We start from the raw sequence: 19,630 nt of genomic DNA on the forward strand, positions 1-19,630 counted from the left end.
GAAGAAAAATCCACTCAATAAATTAGCAGGCTTTATTAATAAAACATACATTTAAGAATGATTGCCTTCGAATCTTCCTACGGAAGGTTACAGTTGTAAAGATCAAGCCGAATTTATTAAATAAAAATAATATATAGTATTCTTGCACGTTTCAGAGTAGAAGATGCTCTCAGTATGACACTTGTGCAAGACGAATACATTATTTGAAAGTAAAAACGATACAAGTGAATATTTAACAAATTACTTCCGACTGTATCTAAGGACAGACTAACCTCTAATAATACTTAAGATGACCATACAGGCGTCAGAATAACATTCTATTAAAGATAATAAATTTTCTCTCGAGAACCATAACTGAGAAGTACGATTTCATCTAAAATAATTTTACTGTTCTTTTATCTGTCTAGACACGAATTTATTCGTCTTCTCTCTAGATTAGAATTATTGTCCACACGATGCATAAATGCATTTTCCTTCCATAAAATTCCTGTCGTTATTAATCGCAGTTATTAAAATTTGATTCTAGACGCCATTATTATGAATTTTATGTATTGCATTCATACCACCTATAAAATTATAGATGTTTATAGTTGTAGGCTCGTGATCCGAAAGTCAATTAGGTAGACACCCTGAAAACCAAGCACCTCCATTCCTCACGGTTCATGTGAACATCATTGTATCAGAAACTTGTGAAACTTCATCTGTTCAAAGCTTCGGCGAACTTCCAAAGCGTCTTCTGACCAGGAGTCAAAAGTGTCTTCAAGTTTTAGCTTTCCACTTAGCAAAAGATGTGTCCCAATTATCCCATGATACTTTGTTCGTATTTGATTGCAATATTTAGAATATTGATGTCAGATGGGAATGCTGTACTTGTTCTACGACTATTTCAATGAAAAATGCTCTAAAGTATTAATGGTAACTTTGACATCGGTGCACAGTCGAGAGACACGCCAAAGCGCGTTTAAACATTTTTACAATGTAAGCTAACAATTCCTAAGATCAACATATGGACTGTGGGACTATGGATGTGGAATAATTAGTTTTTCCTCTCTCCCTGGGTATCTTTAAGACCCAGGTTTACTTACAAATCGTGTGCTCCTGAGTAGATTTCATTTTGAAAATAGGTCTAAGAAAGACTTACTCGTCTACAAAGACGTACTCTTCCAGAAGTGATAGATAGTTAGGCACCCCTGGTTGTCAATTGTACCCTGATGATTCATCACCAACACAACACCTCTAGGGTGTATTTATCCTTTTTCCTGTCTCACACTCTGTCACGTGAAAAATTGTTTCTACACGGCAAAGAACTATTTTGAAGATCAGACCTCAAACGGGACTCTTATTTATGAAAATTCAGTTTTGAATATATTAAATGTAAATACTTTTTAAATATTACTCATGCTCAAAAGAAAAAAGCATTGGAAAAGGTTATTATCAAAATAATATATGCTAATATCGACTATTCGGCACAAAGATATTTGGAACAGCAAAGGTTTTTACCGCGATTTCTAATTACATTGAATATTTTAGCAGACACTAACTTGATAAGCTTGTGTAAAAATTTTCGCACATGGCACTAAAATTACCGTCACGATATTGAATTTTACGCGAGTCTGAAAACTTATTCAAAAGTTCGATAGTTTCGAATTCGATGGTGGAATAGGATAATAGTATAACTTTTTAAAATATTAATTAGTCAAACAAACTAAATAACAGGATACAACAAGCATTTTAAAAAATATATATACTATTGACTTCTTTTTCTACTTCTTTTGGTTATCCCATTCGGAGGTTGACTATCATCAGGTAACTTCTACCCTACACACTGCAGCCCAGAACAACTCTATCTTCCCAGTCACACTATATTCGTGTCTAAGATATAGCTTTAACGACTTATGATTAAATTCTTGTTACTAAAATTAGCTCTCATTCATTTGCCAAATTAAAATTGAGTTTCTCATTCTAACAACTCAATTACGTGAGTTACACGAACGTCACCTGTTAGTCTACTCAGTTTCGTAGTTGTTAGCGGTGAACTAATTGTTAGTCAAGTCCATCTAACTTAGAGGAAACTTCAATCTACACTTAGTTAATACCACACTAAAGTCTATACATCCCGTATGTGGAAGTGCATTAAAAATTCTACTTAAACAAAGAGCTAAGTATTGAGATACAGTGGGAGGTTCCGACCTTTCAATCGAATGAATGTTTTCTTTCAATTTCATAACAGTGTCCTGTTTACAAAAGCAGGGCTCAGTTTTAAGCTGTTTGCAAAACGAAAGTCGTTGGAAACTGTTTTTAAATTTGAGGATCAGTGGTAGATACTTGTTTCATAAAATTGGTGTTCCGGCTTTGGACTGCCATGCGATTCCGTCCATTTAAACTTGTTTATCTCGTCTAAGTTTACCGCTGTTTACGGATCACCAAATAGAGTTCAAACAAAGCGTTTTCAGGATCAACAGTTTTTCTTTTCTGAAGTTAATCTCTCACTAGGGTGACATCGAGAGTATCTTCCACTCTTGTTTGTTTTCTTTCAAACATTTTGTTTTTTTAGAGTAGCAACTTTCTCCAACTTGCAAAGACATTTAAAAGTCCTTTGGCCAGGTTTGGCAGCGAGGACTTGTCAACAAACTGCATTCTTAATTTCTTACGAATTTCCCGCATCCTTGTGTACATGGACTGCCGACTTTTTGAGGAAGATGTCGATTCAGTCGGTAGCTGACGGTTTCGTCCTTCCTTACATTCAATAAATACCGGCGTCCTACAAGGATCGGTTCTGTCGCCGACATTGTTTTCATTGCACATCGAGGACCTCCTGTCGTGTGCACCAAATCATTACTACGCTGATTACAGTACAGTCCATCATAGCCAACAAGGCGCCGGGACAATACTGACAGTATCTACCACTCAGGAGCACAACGTCTTTATTTCCAGTTTTAATCTCAAGGTTTTAAGTTTAAAAATAACGAATAAGAGAAATATTCTATAGTAGAATGTATTACTACATTATTTACTAAGTTCATAGAAATTGATTATGAAGTTTGAATATGAAGGTTTCATCCCAGCCCAGAAACCGTGTATTTGTATTAAAGTTTTATCAACCTGGGACCTGCATGGTATGGTACTCTAGTAAGCTTAGCTAAGTTGGCCATACACCACACATTAATAATGATCGCAGAGTGGAGTGGAACAACTTTCTTCGGTAAACAAATACACACGGGAACTAAGAAGGAACTGATGTTTCGTGAGATGGTTTTTTTATACACTAGATGAAACGATGGACGATTCTTGGATGAGTGTAGAATTTAGAGATATTTTTGTTGTTCTGAATTTTGAAAGGTTATAATACATTTACTCTATGGTGCAGGACTCCGTGATAGATTAATTATGATCCTCGTCCAATAATCCAGAAGTTGCGGGTTCAAATGAAAAATATGCCGTATGTATACGGCTCATTGCAGAACGGTAGATACTCTCTGTATCACCCCGGTGAAAGACCACCATTCAGACATGACAATAGTCGTGCTTTTTGACGTGCTGAATAACCTGATTCCTACCAACCTTCCTCTCCCTCAACTCCTTCCCCTCCATTAGCCTCACAACATACCTCTCTTATGATGTCAGTTGCCAAATGGGACTCTTGCACGATATTCAATTTCTCGCAATCGAATACGCCTTACAACAAGTTACTAAGCGACAGTGTGTTTACAAACCAACTAAAATTACCCTTTGGGAATCATTTCCATTGCCACAAGGTTCGATATAGCTTATTCTGCACCAGTGCTTGAATATAGATAACAAATTAGTTTAACGAAAACAATACTACGACTAAAGATAGCCTTACATATTCATTCAGCACTGTGCCCAATTAATGAAACGAAAGAAACTCATTTTTGGAACTTAATTATTGAACTAAGGAGCCCTTGAAGAATTTCCAAAGAGAAAAGTTAAGGCGACGCACTACGTAGTAATGTAAAATCATGTGTTTTTGGTTTGAAAATTTGGTGGCCTAGAAATGTTTCAGATGCTTTAAATAAATACTGCGAGTATAATACATCTTGGCCTTTGAAATAATCGAGTATTTTTTACATAAGTTTTTCAATAAGCCCAGAAAAAAAAAATTATAAGGCCTATGAAAACTGCTTTAAAGTTCAAAATTTCCTACTTACAAAACCATTTTCGGTTATGGTTTTATTGTATAATGTGGCAAATTAAGTTATTTATAAAATGATCGGAAAATATTTTAATATTTATGCCTGAACATCCACAAAACAAAATAAAAGGCACTTTTTGGTCATGTTTTTTTCTTGCCTAAATCAAAACAGCTGGATGGTATTAAGCGAGAATTTAAGCCTTATCGCCATCTACGTAAGGAGTGTTATTGATGGCGGCTCGATTCAAAATATTACACGACGTAGTGCATCGCCTTAAAGGTTCCTGAAAAAGTTATATTTACTTAGCACAGAAAAAATACATTTTCGATAACTTAACCATTTTTGTACTAACTGGTGCGTTAATTTTTAATATCTTGTAGATTTGGTACATATTATGTATATTTTAGAAAATGAAAAGAACAGTCCCGTTACACAAAAATTTCCATTGAGTTCATTTTTGTTGGTTCTCGTACGATGTTACCAATGACATTTTATTTATTAAAATACATGTTGTAAATGTGCTCAACAAACCAGACCTACAAACAGAGTAAAAAAACCTTAATCAGCAACTCAAATAAAACGTGTGAAACTAAATTCATGTGGTGTCAAACTATAATAAATTACAAAAACAATTTAGGCATTTGACTAAAACTTTATTTGGCATTGTTCAATTCTGAACAATTGAAGTGTTCTATATTTTGTTATATTATTTATTTCGTGTGATTAGAGGACACATGAGACAGTGTTAGTTATCAGTGTTAAATTTAGAGTCATCTGTTTGTGTGTCCAAGGAAGACTTTACGCTCTGGCGTCATGACATTTGCTCACCTTTTCTACACGGAGAAAACTTACTGATATAAAATATTCCTAATTTATTAAAAATCTGGTCAAATTCGTATTCCTGTTAAAAACGAGACTGCAAGCCTACGAATCTGTTGTGAGGTTGTCGGATTCATAAAAATTCTATTATTTTTGCTTTTCGTCAATATATATATTTATCAGGATAAGCGCAGCTGCATTAATACGTGTTTCGATATATTCTGAAAGTACTAAATATTTTATTAGTAAATGGCATGTCATCACGTTTTTAACAGGATTTTAATAAATCAGCAATACTAATTTTTCTCCGTGTACCTAGTCAAAGCAAATATATATATATCCATCATGAGCTACGGAGCTTTGAAATATCAATTCAACTATCAAAAAACGCCGTGTTGTTTCTTAATATTATTTTTTAAATTAGTAAAAAAAAATATTAAATAATTGAGTTGAAACTTGGGAGAAACCGGGTAGTAAGTATGTACTAGCAATCAATGAACGCTCCCTCGGTTAAAATTAATTGAATAAGCATACAGAAAATATTAATTACAGAGGATTTAATTCAAATTAAATTTAAGGCGCAACTTCCATTTGATACTTTTAAAAATAAAAACAAATTCTCATTTCCAATTACATCGTGTCTTAAAATATCAAATACTTGATTGCTCTGAATTCTAATAAATTTCTTTCAAATCATTCCAATGCCTTTTTTACCTTTAGGTATACTTACCTCCTCCAATGTGCCCTTTTTTCATTATTACGTATCTAAAACACCTGTCGATCTCACCGTTTTAACGAGAATAAATGTAATACATAACCTAATTGTTTAATTGAAGAATTAAATACCTACCTTGCCCATTTTTTTCAACATACTGTTCGTTGAACCCGCATCCATTACCCAGAAAAGTTTTAGTAAAATCAACGGTGTAAAAATTTTCAGTTGTTATTATTCTAGTAGGTACCTACCCAGGGCCGGCCCTATGTGATAGGTAACCTATCTAGCCCTTAAGAATATTTTTCATAAACACCCCGCTACACAAAAATACAAATCATCCCAATATTACTGATTACAGTGGTAACCTACCCAGGCGTCTACTGGTTTTAACAATGGGCGCCATAACTTTACCCACGCCCTGACCTATCTACTGCTTGAAAAAACATTTACGTTATTGTACGTAATGTCTTTGGTATTTGATATAATGGCCCTTTACGTTAAGATTTTACTGTGATATTAAGATGACGGAATAATAGTAATTGGACTGCAATTAACACGGTTTACCAAAAATCTCAGATGACTTGTGATAATAAAGAGATGCCTTATACACGGTGTCTGGAAATTAGTGGTACAAACGGAAAACTGGTGGATCTACAGTTGTCTCGTTTTCGTGTCATTTCCTAGACGTCACTAAACGTTCCGAGGTATCACGAAACTAAGCCCGTTATTATATACGACTTGGGTATATATGTGACGTGGTTTATCATAGATAAAGAATCAACAAAAGCATCTATGTGATGCCATCGTTAACTCATTGAATCTATTTTAACGTTGGTCTGAAGATACGTCTGCATAGTTAGTAAATCTTACAAATAACCTGTAACATTAGTAAAAATCTAACAGTAGCTGTAATTCATAGGAATAAGTAGCGATATGAAACCAACATGGGATTGTCAGGCTGAGTAATACATTATGCAAACAGAATAATCCTGTTAGCTGAATTTATGTGTCGATTCTACGTGGTTTTTCAAAGAATGCACGCCCCAACAAAGACCAAGGATATCATGAATGAATAAAACAACTTTGGTTCTTCAAGTTTTCAGTTCCAGCCATCGACATCCGAATTAATAGACTTGCCCTAACATGAAATTCCGGTATCATTTTGAAGAGTGGCCCTAGACTGGCTCAATAACCTCTATGTTCCTCTCTGACGCCCCCACCATAAGAAAGAAGAATTATCACGTGCTGGAGACAAACCATGAAAACGTATTTTTAGCACCAGGAGGATTCAAGAAAGCTTTTAATAATCTATGACATTAAGTCGTTCGTTGGCCGCCGAAGAGCGCACATTGAAATAACCTGACCCTGCACGGAAAAGTAAAGTACGCTAAAGTAAGGCTTAGGTTTGCAGAACAGTCCTGTGAGGAACTTTTCAAACCGCCTTAATATTTTTTTTTTGTAATTTGTTTTTGCGGTGTTATGCCGTGTTCCTCCTTCTTTAGCCAACGTTTCGGACAACATTGCAGTGTCCATCATCAGGGCAGATGTGTTATTTGAGGTTGTGTTAAAATGTGAGCTTATGTATGAGGTTGTGATACCGTGTTGCCAGCTCCAACCCTCTGAGCTAACATTAACGTATATATTTTTTTAATTTTTTTATTTAAAGTGGTTTTCTTCGTTTAGCTCAGGTGAATCCGTCAATTACCGGATACCAAGAACTATTGAGCTTAGCTCCATCGTCTCTATTAATGTTTACGGGATATTTATGAATTTCAATGGCTTAAGCGTAATCAGCCGTGCTCTATAAGTTTTGGGTCTCCCCAGGATTTCAGGGACAAATCCAAAGTAATGCCCGGTGTCAATCAAATGCTCGGCAATTGCCGATTTGTCAGGGTGGCCGAGTTTACAAGCTCTGAAGTGTTCTGAAAACCTTGTCACATCCGGAACAGCTGAGTTTATACACTCCATCTGTTTCCAGAGGAAACTTAGTCTTTGCAGACCTCAGTAAGTCCTGTATCTTTGTTGTTGTTCCGAAGACAGTCTTGATACTTTCCTTTCTCAATAGCCTGGCAATTCTTGTTGTCACATTGTGCACATAAGGCAGGAAGGCACAGCCTTTCGACTCTTGTTCAATTCTGTCTTCGTTTGGTGCAGATTTGGCTCTTATGATTTGCCTTGTCTGACGTGCTGGGTAACCGTTACGCTCCAGTGCATCGGTCAGCTTCGTAAGTTCCGCTCCGATTTTATGTTCTTCACATATTCCGCCTTAATATCGGTTACGTAGTGACGCTATAAATGAGTGAGGTGGGTAAATTATGACAAATTTGTAAAAAGGTAAAAAAAAATATTAATTTTTGGAAACAAGCCTGAACTTTTGTTTACCTGATTTGCTATTTGAAGTAAAGTTTTTTACGCTGCCAGCAATTTTCACGCCATTGTAAAAAGGACTAGTTATTTTTAAAGATAATTTTATTTTCGCAGACTAAATGGTTATATTGCAATGCGGGCTGCCTTTTTGTTGTCATATTAATTTGTTGAGAAATTACAGAAAGGGACACGGTCACGCCCCTTCCGCGCTCCTCACAACTTGGTTTGGTCCTCTTTCCTGTTGGGCTAATCTATCAAAGTTGATTTCTATGCTATCAGCGGTGTCTCACTACCTTCTCATTAATAATACATGTAGTAACAAACGTGTCAACTAACAACTTGTCGTCAAACGATGTTGTAAAAGAGTTTAAATCAAACGCCAACTTTGTAATAATTACTAAGTAAAATACAACTTGGTGGCCCTTTTGCTGATAACTGACGAAAAAGTTTACTTTGTCCAAAAATAAATGTAGACATTTTCAATGTATTTGGGTTTTTGTTTGAAATTGAATCTCCCAAAGGTGCCAGCCATTATTACTGTAATGTAAGAGTAATTCTCTTATTTAATTAGTTAATTGCTTAATTATGTACCTTACGAAGCAAGTCGGCCTCTCTAAAGACCGAAAGACAAAAGATAATTATTTATAATTGCAAATAATTGACAAGTAAAGATTACATCAACTCTTTAATAATCAAGGTTTGAAATACAATCCAGGCTCGTAACCGTAAATTTATGTAAAATATCGGAATTAGAACATCAACATTTTGAGATGTAGTTACCAAGAAAACTGTACATTCAATTTATTAAGGTTAACTTATTATTAATTTCATTGGGATAGTTAAGAATTAATGAATATGATATCATTGACTTGCAATGAACATATTAAAGAAATGAAGACACGGAAACTGAAAAGGTAACGGGTGCAACTGGGACTCAAACCCAGATCCTCTACTCTTACCGAGACTGGCTTCTCTAACGATTGAGCAATTTCCACCTAATTCAGTCATTTTCATCAATCGCATAATTGAGTAGTTGCGACAGTTATCTTGTTGATATTATCTTCTTCAAAGTTTAAAATCTACACATATTTACGCAGGTTTTAACTCCCCTCGTGTAACTTCTCGTCTACGAGTATATCATGGGTGCTTCAACCCTTGGAAAATCTTAGCAGCCTTTTGAAAATCCTTCACTCATTCTGCTGTTTACCTCCTGATCCTTATACCAAAGTATCAAGTGTTTACCTCCACATCGTCCAGCCTTCTAATTTTAATCTCCCAACAATCCTTCGTCCTGCAGGCTCCTTATGAACAAGACTTCTCGTTTCTCAGTTATCTTCCCATGTGTCTTTTAACTATAAATCAAGATTTGTTTGTTCTTTAAAATAGTTTAAATTAGACAGTATTTCCTTTGAAAGTATCTACATTGTGTATGATACTGTTATGTACTTAAATTGTTTACAATATTCTTTTTATCAACATTCATAGCGCTGTGATTTTTCAACAATATTTTATCCCAGAGAATATGTACGAAAATAATATTTCGAAAGTACACTAATTTTTTGGTAGAAAAGACATTCAAATTTTACGCGTCTTCTTAGACGAAAAAAATTATGTTTCATGGCATAATAACGCTTCAGAAATAACTATTAACGACCATACGTCGTTATCAGTGGTGTGTTCACCTGAAGTAAGAAGTGGGTGGGTACTTATTTTTATTAAAATAAGGTACTTAGCACAATATGTCAAGAGTTTGGTGTAGAACATAATTCTAACACGTTCATTCTAGGTCGATTGATTCCACAGAGAGCATTTCCATGGGATAATCACATTGAAAGGGTTGTCAAAACAGTGGGAAAGAACAATAATAGAATTTCTTTCACATTATCACCATTAGGTACTACATTTCTACTTTGTATTATTTCCTGTTTTCATCTCTTCTCGCATATCTTTATATTAATGATTTGCGAACGTGTGCCATTTGCAATTTAATTTTGTAGCTTAGGTGAGTACCACCGTATTACATGGCAAAAAACTCTTGAAGGGTGACCTCTGTCGTCATGAAATTTGTACAGCTTTCACTGTCTGAAATTTATGTAATTTACATTGGATGACACGAGAAATAGTGATGTTTATATTAAACAAAAATAGATGTATTTAATTATTAATAATATTGTACTGTAATTGGAGTAATAATCTGTCGTATAGTAGTAAAAAAATGTCCAATTGTCTAAGTCAATGAAATTATTTTGAAATAGGATATATTCGCTTTACTGACAAAAGTAAGACAAACTTCTTGGTGATCCCATACTTTTCGATAGGCTAAAATAATTATGATACGCTGAGTAATAAGTACAAAAATTTTCTTAAAGTAAGTACCGAGGACTTCACATCAGTGTTCAAGTATTATTTATTAACTTACTTGCTAGATGGAAGCGGCTCAGCTCGTTGTGCGGGCATCGTTTGGACGGAACCATGAGACAATATTTGACTACTACCGTCATTATAAGCATAAAATGTTACAATTAAGAACGAGTTAGAAAGCAGAGGATTGAATCCACGATGACTGGGTGGGAACTGCACGCTTTAAACCACTCGGACACTAACCGGGCTTCTTCCTCTTCTATTGTTTTTGTAATTACCGGAAATAAAAAAGATTAATTTGTTTATTTAATATCAATGGTATAAATATACCATAAACAATTGATTACATAGAATGACTTAGGTTAAAATAGTATTGATTTATAAGATATGGTATTCTAGCCTTCTTGTATCTACATTCCGTAAAGTTAAATAGATCCGCCGCACCTACGTATCTGTTACTAACTTCATGTAATCTAGCGAGTGTTTGAAATGATCAGTCCTAGTCAAGCTACATTTAAACATGATTTTGGAACGAGTAGCTTTCGTAGGTATATGAAATTCAATGAGGTTAAGTAATTCAGGGCTGTCTATACTACCATTTACAATATTCAACCTCTTCTTTATCTTTAATTAATTAATTAAATAGTATAAAACAAAGTCAAAATCTGTTTGTGCGCTTAGTTCTACTAAACTATGCAACGGATTTTGATATGGTTTTCACTATCATTTTGAGATTTTTTTCCGGAGGGTTTATATATATAACATGAATATTATATCTATAGAAAATAGAGAAAGTCGACGTTTTGTAATCAAGACGCAAAAAAATATTATTGGCCGCTTACATTGCTAACGCTGGCTAAACCTTATGAGATACATCAAAATAATGTACTACTGAATTATGTATCTTAAAAGGGCTTACAAAAAAGTCTGAAATGGTATATGTCTATCTATTAAGGATAACCTCCAGCGACGCCGGTCCGCTAGTAAATATTACTGCATTTATTTCAATATTACTTGACCTCCGGGTTGCATGGGTACTTTGTCAGTTGATCGCACGTAATGGGGAAACGCTCTAAAACTCTATAAATAGTTGGAGCATTTACTCTACACTGAAACTTGGAATGGGGACTTTATGACACCGGAACTTGCTAAGACCGGAATGCGATAAAGTGAAGTCAATAAAGGCTAGAAATATTATTGGAATTTATCGCAGAGTTCGAAAGTATTTATTCTTTGTTATTATGAATTTCAATTTGATTCATTTCATTAACTACTGGTAAATTCAATTATAATTGGGCATTATTTTTAATTTCAACTGAAACAATATAACAATTTAACCCACCATACAATTAGCATGTTTAATTTTATGGTTTTCCAAATCGGTATTGCATACGTATGATAGTAGTCTCAGAGACAGGACGTACGTGACTTAATTGTTCTGGTATCTTTTGTCTTTTACGTTTTCGTACAAGATGTGTGAGGACGAATAGTCGTACGTACGACCTTCCTCCGGGACTCCTATATAGACATTTTACAAATTTTCTAAAACTTAAAATTAATATTGGTATTTTTACATCACAAAACTATTTGTATTTTTTGTACAACTTTCTGTTTTTTATAGCTGTTTTTAAAATCTAAAATATTATTATTCTTAGCAAACTTTTCAGAGTGAAAAAAATATTTGTAAAAAGCATTTACTTTTTGGCTCGTCATAATTTACAATAAAACATATAAATTTGTTTTACACCACTTTAATTAGACCACTTTAATATTAGAGTGGTCTAAAACAAATTTATATCTTTTATTGAAAACAATATATTCATAAACATTCTAAAAAGTTACGCTCTATCTTGTTCAGTGAAGTACTAGAATACTCGTATATTGAATTACTTGGCGGATTTGGAATAAGCCGACATAGCTTTGTGGTTTAGCATATTGCAATTCCCGTCGGCGGCATTTATTTTTACTCGGAAGGTTTTTTATCAATTTGAATGGGTATTTCAGGCGAATAATTATTGCTTATAATAATTTATTGTCATTTGTGCTACGCATAAAATATATTGTCTTTTAAACATAGGTGTATCATTAAAAAATATATATCTTGTTCAGTTTTGCACAAACTTAAAGCTAATCGCATTCGAAGATTTGATACAGCGTTAAAAGCTAATACATTACAATTTCCAAAAAGTAAATTAATCGACAATTTAATAATACAATCAAATCAAAATACATATTGATTTATGTATTTTACGCCCATGCGGGCATTTAGGCACATCTGGTATGTATAATACTTTAGTGCAACAGTAATCAAGAAATAAAAGTTTGCCATTAGTCATAGAGAAATTCAATAATTAAATAAATTCAATAATAATTCAACAATTGAATGGTATTATTTTTAGCTTAGTTATTAATATTATTAAGCTATGTTACCATAGCCTTCTTGTAACTTTATTCTGTGCAGTTGAACACATCTACAATTTCTGAGAAATTATTGCCAACTGCGTGTAATCTAGGTACAAGTGAGCATCTAAATGACTCAATCCTGATATTGTTGTTGTAATTAAAACAAATTTTCGATCGAGTAGTTCTAGTTGGCATGTTAAAGGTAATCAGGCTCGATAAATCAGGGCTGTCGTGTGTATAGTGCTTATAGTCGTATTATTTTTTTTATGTTTTTATTTAATTATAAAATAACATTTTTATATCTAGTATAAACCTTTCAACTTATTTCTATTATTTATTTATTTATTTTTATTTTTGTAGAGAGACAAACAGCTTTAACAGAGCAAATATAAATATATATATGTTAATTATAGTCAAGCCAAAAAAGTCTCTTTCATTAATTTTTGATCGTACGAGTTACTTCTAATCGATATTTGTGAAGTGTATTGCTAAAAATGTCTATGTTTTGAAATTTAGTATTATATTGGGCACATATACGTGGAATGGGTGAATTTTTCTAAAGTTAGTTCTATATGTAGGTAAATGAAACAAATGGGACTGCCGTGTTGATCTTGTTGGAATATGAATATTTATTAAATTGGTTAGCTCTGGTGAGTCGAGGCCATTGTTAAGAATTTTAAATAATAAGATTTGATCAAAAATCAAACGTCGTGTGTGAAGGGAGTTGAAGTTTGTAATGATCTGCCCTTTCTACTTCAAACTTCTCCTTCTTCTCTTCTTTCTACGATAAATTTTCCTTTAAGTCCCATAGGTAACTTTTCCATAAGGCTTTGGTTATGTATATATCCGGGGTAGGAAGGTCCTCCCTGCCGTCTTTCAATCCCTTGCCTCTCTCTTTATTACACACCCCTTCAAGTGTGTACATCCTAGTTTGTCTACGTGACGTACGACCTTGAACGTACTCATTTCACGTGACGGTTCAGTATAAAAAGGCTTCACCGAACGTTGTGTTGGGTTTTTGTTTCTCGGTTTAGAAACCTAGTTATCTATATATGTGTGGTATCCCTTGGTTCTTTTGAGATAGAGTGAGTTGAATTCATTACCGCTGTGTTTTAAAACCATTTTATAAACCCTATCTTCTAAGTCGCCTGCTCCCCCAACTAGCTACGTGATTCTACCTGTCATAGGGTTATGTGAGTATAATAAAGTGTTAGATTTTATATATGTGATAAACATACGATAAATTTATGGTGTTAGTTGTCGGCGCCATCCATGTATATATTTTGGGAGGGGAAGGAGAGGAAAGGAAATGAATTTTTTTCAAGTTAAGACTGGCTCCTCCGCTTACCAAACAAAACTGATGGATGATAATTCGAACAAGGCAATCGATATCTGCGTGTCTGGATATCACAACCGGCCGGGTCTCCCCTTGTTCCAAATCGGCAACCTTCACGCCAGAATAAAGAAAACCAGGTCTCTCCACCAATTTCAGAATTGCCCCAATCTCAAACACCTCCAGGATACTCTACTTTACTGAGTGTAGAAGGGGAAAACCATAACATCCCTTTATCACGAATCTAGTCGCGAAAATGTGACACGTAAGGTCCTAAGTTACGTGCCACCTCTAGAAAACGTTGTAACTCCCACGTCGTCGGGGATTTACATCCCTTTCTAGGTCAATACATAGATAACACACGACGATCTTGTCGACATTTTGCCTGCTTATTAACGATAGGTTGTGTGCCTACCCATTCAGCCAATTATCATGTGAGATATATGTAAGGTCTACTCGATATGCCAAATTTGGGATGAGGACTGTCTGTATTTTAATATTTGGTTCCAGTATTTATTTTATGAGGTTACTAGCATCCTCGTGTATTAGGTATGGGTAACTTCTACTGAATACCTATCCTCTCAGGTAAGGTATAAACGGATAATTGGTTTGATTTTTTGCATTTAATTTAAAGAGGCTGCCTACCTCTCGAAAGGTACCTGTTGAGAAAAGTTGTTCGGTTGGTAGTTTTATTTCGGAGATGACCATCTCCCTCTTTCGACTTTAGATTTGTTTTTGTGCATCCCAATTCGTAACTTAGAAAGTCAAACAATAGATGAAAAGTATTTAATTAGAAAGTCAAATAACAGAAGAAAAGTTTTCATTTTGTTCCGTCTGGTTGCATCCGATCGCTTTCAATTCGGGACGGCATACGCTAGCAAAACTTCCCCCTTTGACTGACTGTACCTGCGTCTTGTCCTATATATGAAAAGGTCGTTGACTCGTCTCTCGCTCACATCTGATTGACGGTTCGCCTAGCACATCCCTGTTAATGATAACATTATTTGGGCGGCAGGTGTCGTAAACTTAGTTCCTGTACCTCGGTTGTATCCGTCTTTTAAAAAGGTCCTCTGAAATTTAATAAATAATATAAAAAACTCACCCAGTTAGGCACCTCTCATTCTCAGCGTGAAGCTTACCTGGTTACACTATATAGCTAAATCACTTTAATTTTCGACCTCCTCCCTACGCATATAAAAGGGTAATTAAATATTCCTGTAAATAAAATTGTACCTCCCTAATCTGTTAGGATTCGAACCCACAGTTAATAATCTATTTGATTCTCTGGTTTTCGGTCTCCGTGGATAGAATGCCATCTCGCCAAATCAATAACTTAGCCCGATTAAACACTTCCTGCCTTTAAGTACATTCACTCTGTTTTAAAAACGCAATCATTATTTTATTATTTTCATGTTTTTAAGACAAGCAATCTAGTTCGAACTGTATACGAAATCACGTTTAAATCAACACAACTTTATAACACAATCGCGATTGCACAACACCTGGCGCCCCTGAGGTGGGTTTTTACAAAACGGCGCTCTACAAATTATCCAATTATTATTATTGTCATTATTATTAATTGTTTTCCCACTGAGTCGAACCACTTTCACTTCACACAAACACCGGATCAATAATCTTTCACTTAAATTCAATATTCCGCAATATTCTCTAATACCATTTGAATTCAATAATTAACTGTAATTTCAAACAACACTTCTGATTTGTATCCATTTCTCGGGGCTGTCAATGCACCCAAGTTCAAAACTCGACTGTCCGTCCCTGCGCCCTGTCCCGTGTGAATGTGTTTACTCCAGGCCTGTCTGTCAATAAATCTTCCGTCGTTGTCTAAACAAAAAAATTTTTTGAGCACGTTCGTTTATTATTTATCGTTTATTTTATGTGAGTGTCCAAAACATCACAAGTTGTGGTATTTAATAGTATCGGTGTAATTTAAGAAATGTAAGTTTTGTTTATAATTAATGTGTTTAAAAAATTTGTTTTGAATTCTTTCGATTCTTTCAATGTGAGCTTGGTAAAAAGGAGTCCAGATCGGTGTGCAGTGTTCTAGGTGGGGACGGATGAACGCTGTGTAAAGGGAATATAGAGTCTTAGGGTTGCGGAAAGGTTTAGTTAAACGTATTCTAAATCTTAGCATTTTGTTGGCTTTGTTGATGATTGCATCAGTGTGTTGAATGAAGTTTAATTTCACATCCAGTATTACCCCAAGGTCTCTGATAGATTCTACTTCTTTGATATGTGTCCCATTTAATGTATAATCAAAGGAAATTTTATTTTTGTTACGTGTAAATGATAATTTATTGCACTTTGAGGTATTTACTACAAGTTTATTTGATTCACAGTAGTCGAAAAGACGATTGAGATCCTCTTGAAGTTTAATGCAATCTTCGATTGATTTGATAACTAAGTAGATTTTTTTATCGTCTGCATTATATTAAGGACACTTTATAATACATCTAAAACTTATTCTTTATCGTATTTATGCATAACCCAAGAAAAGCAGCAAGGCTTTTAGCTTCTTTAATATCTGTCGGTAATTCATTAAAAATCTTAAATCCTTTAGACATTATTTTGGGTTCCCGACAAATTTGTTTTTGAAAGTCTAAAATCTCTTTGTATTGCAAAATTCAAACATTCTTAAACATGTATTTTGGGAGCATCTTACTTTTTAGTTTAAATATAAATATTAGGGTATTTTAAATTATTCGCTGTCTCACACTTAACATTCCTGGTTTATTCTGCATAATAATTATCTTAGAATACCTACTACAATTGAATACTGCTCGCATACTTCTATATTGAATTATTTGCAATTTCTTTATCTGTGTTTGATTACACCAGAAAATGACACTAGAACAGGGTATTGGATAGGTACTATAAATAACTTTCTCTATAAAGCACTTAATATTTATATATTATAATAATGGCTTCTAGCTATTTTTTGATGGTATATACCGAGACACTTGAAATTAGATTTTTTATCGTTCAAACACACGTCACATAACATTGAATAAAAATTCGTCTGTGTGTTCGTATTCCACTCTCGTTGAATGAGGCAGCTGAATAATTTCAATATTATTGTATGTAGCTTAATGTTTTTCTCACATTGTTCTTTTCTTTGTCAATTTAGGAAATCGACGCCCTCCTGGAAAGGTTACAGCAGAATGAGGCCAGGGAGGCCGCCTACGAGGAACTTGGTAAGACCCTTTTTAAAACATACGTAATTCCAATAAAATCAATCATACTCAAAGAGACACTTTGTAAAAATGTATATAAGTTCTCGTTTACTTACTCTCTGTACTCTCTGTAAAATACACTGTGTTGTGGGATCATTTTGCTACCATATAGATTAAATTTAAGTCAATTCGTCGTTCTTCTTAAATAATTCATTCTTCATTTTTGCCAGAAAATAGCAGAAAGTCCACCACTCTATTTCTAGTAATTACAAAAAGTTAGAAAAAAGGTGTGAAAGGTTTTTTCCCAGTCCACGTTAACTTTTTGGGACCTCTTGAAATAAAAAGGGTGCCTAAAAGTATTATTAAATTAACTTCATAATTTGAGAGAAGATGGTACCTCAGCGGCTGTCCACTGCCCACTAATTGTTGAATTAAGATTCTTGGCGATAGAGTTTGTTCAAAGGGCTTGCTCTGTTTGCTGCGTAAATTATGAAATTTGAACAGGACCCGCGAATTTTCATAATTTCTCTCGTTCAAAATAATTATGTAAAGCACGAAGCGAATTTAAAAATGCCATTTCGCCTCATTAAGGAAGTGCAAAAATAACGACTATCATTATTATCGCTGGTTCATTTACAGGAGCTTTTACTGCACTTGTGTGACTGGAAATTATTTTGTTATTCAAGTTTCCTGGTTGAAATTGATTCATAAATCGATATATTAAGCAAGAAAAATGTATATGTGCAAATATAGATAAATGGAAGGAGATTATGAATAATAAGTTATTTGTGTTAAATCAGGGTTTTATTATATACATTGCGTATTACAATAGTGACTCGATAGTCGACCTAACTAGGAGCTGGCTAAATGAGATCTGAAAACACCAAGTTTGTCTGGGAGCATTCTAACTGGTCCTGGCGACTACTGGCTACTAGCTGTCATCTTGTGGACTTCCAAGTAAGCTCTCTGCACTGCCCTCTATGAGTGCATCTGTAAAGCTCTTAGCTAACTTACTTTCCAACATAATTCAAGTATAAGACTGAAGGAGTATTTCACCATCCTCTTGATAACTTACAATAGGATAATTATGCCTTCTATTTACTATTTACCATTATTTATTCATATTATTCAACTTCGAGTTGACTATTCGTTACTTGAACCTGTGCTCGATCTCTCTATCGGATAAGTTGGCCAAGTTTTCTACGTTTTGCGAGTATTTAGGAGTGAGGAGATCTTTATACCTCACCAGCAGAACTCTCTCTCTCTCTCTATACATCCTCTTGCACCGAAGTGGAATGGGTGAATTCAAACATCCGTCACTCCTGGACACACTGAACTCCAGATTCCTATCCACCCTTCGTATCCTTTTCCTTCCCAGATCTTCCTTTCCTTAAAATAAACCCTCCACACAGGATCGCCAAAGATTAAATACGACCAGAGCCTACTGTGTGGAACGTATATGAAAATACATAGCATATGACGCCTACAACATACAATGTGTATAACAATTATTTGTTACGTATTAAAATTTTGACATGTTTACGTATATTATTTATTATAACGTTGTATTTTCGTGCCTCATATCAAAAGTGATAAATTTTATTTACAACACTTAAAAACACAGTTCTTTTTACAGTAGTTACCATAGTTTATGTTTCTTATAACGTTGATATACGGATAAACACATGCAAAAGAGCGAAAGATAAATAACAACGTGTAAAATGTACGCAGAGTGTTTTTCATGTCATCATTTAATAAATTTATCATTTGTTCAGCCCTTAGAAAGTACTCTCTTCAAATAAAGTGTGTGATAATTTAAATAATGTTGTCCCTCGAGAACTCTGCCTGACCCTGTGAGCTGTAAGGGTCGTGGCGAGTGGGTGGTGATCCCCTTGGAGCACCCGGTACCTAGCCAGCCTCGGGGTCGTAGGGGGGTAAAGCGTCGATATTTCCATTCAATTGGCAGTTTGTATGCGAAGTTTTTCACCTGTTTAACTGCACTTTTACAGGAATAACAGTTCACACGTCAGATATTCAGCCACTGAGGAACATCGATAACATTGAATAATCAATAGCTTTTCAAGTGGTTTTACAGCTGCTAATAAAATGTTTTTATAGCAAACTTCATACTTATTTTTGACGGCCTCTGCGGTATGGCGTTACATTGCTTTGCTCTGGGCCCAATGGTCAAAGGATTCAAATCTCGTGGTATGGCATTGCATTGCTTAACTCTGGATCCAAAGGTCAAAGGGTTCAAATCCCGCGGTATGGTGTTGCACTGGTT

The 19,630-nt window shown here is 34.6% G+C and overlaps 1 protein-coding gene across 1 annotated transcript in view; it reads left to right on the top strand.

Moving 5' to 3' along the window:
- Positions 1 to 19,630, top strand: part of LOC149420168 (uncharacterized) — a 78,331-nt gene that overhangs the window by 19,936 nt on the left and 38,765 nt on the right. The window contains exon 3 of the mRNA XM_089636024.1: positions 17,301 to 17,367. Within this exon, the coding sequence (XP_089492150.1) occupies positions 17,301 to 17,367 (67 nt within the window). The remainder of the gene's footprint in view (positions 1 to 17,300; positions 17,368 to 19,630) is intronic.

Source organism: Hesperophylax consimilis, chromosome 10, assembly GCF_061612785.1.
Source record: "Hesperophylax consimilis isolate HC1 chromosome 10, BYU_Hcon_1.0, whole genome shotgun sequence".
Classification (NCBI taxonomy): Eukaryota; Metazoa; Arthropoda; class Insecta; order Trichoptera; family Limnephilidae; genus Hesperophylax; species Hesperophylax consimilis.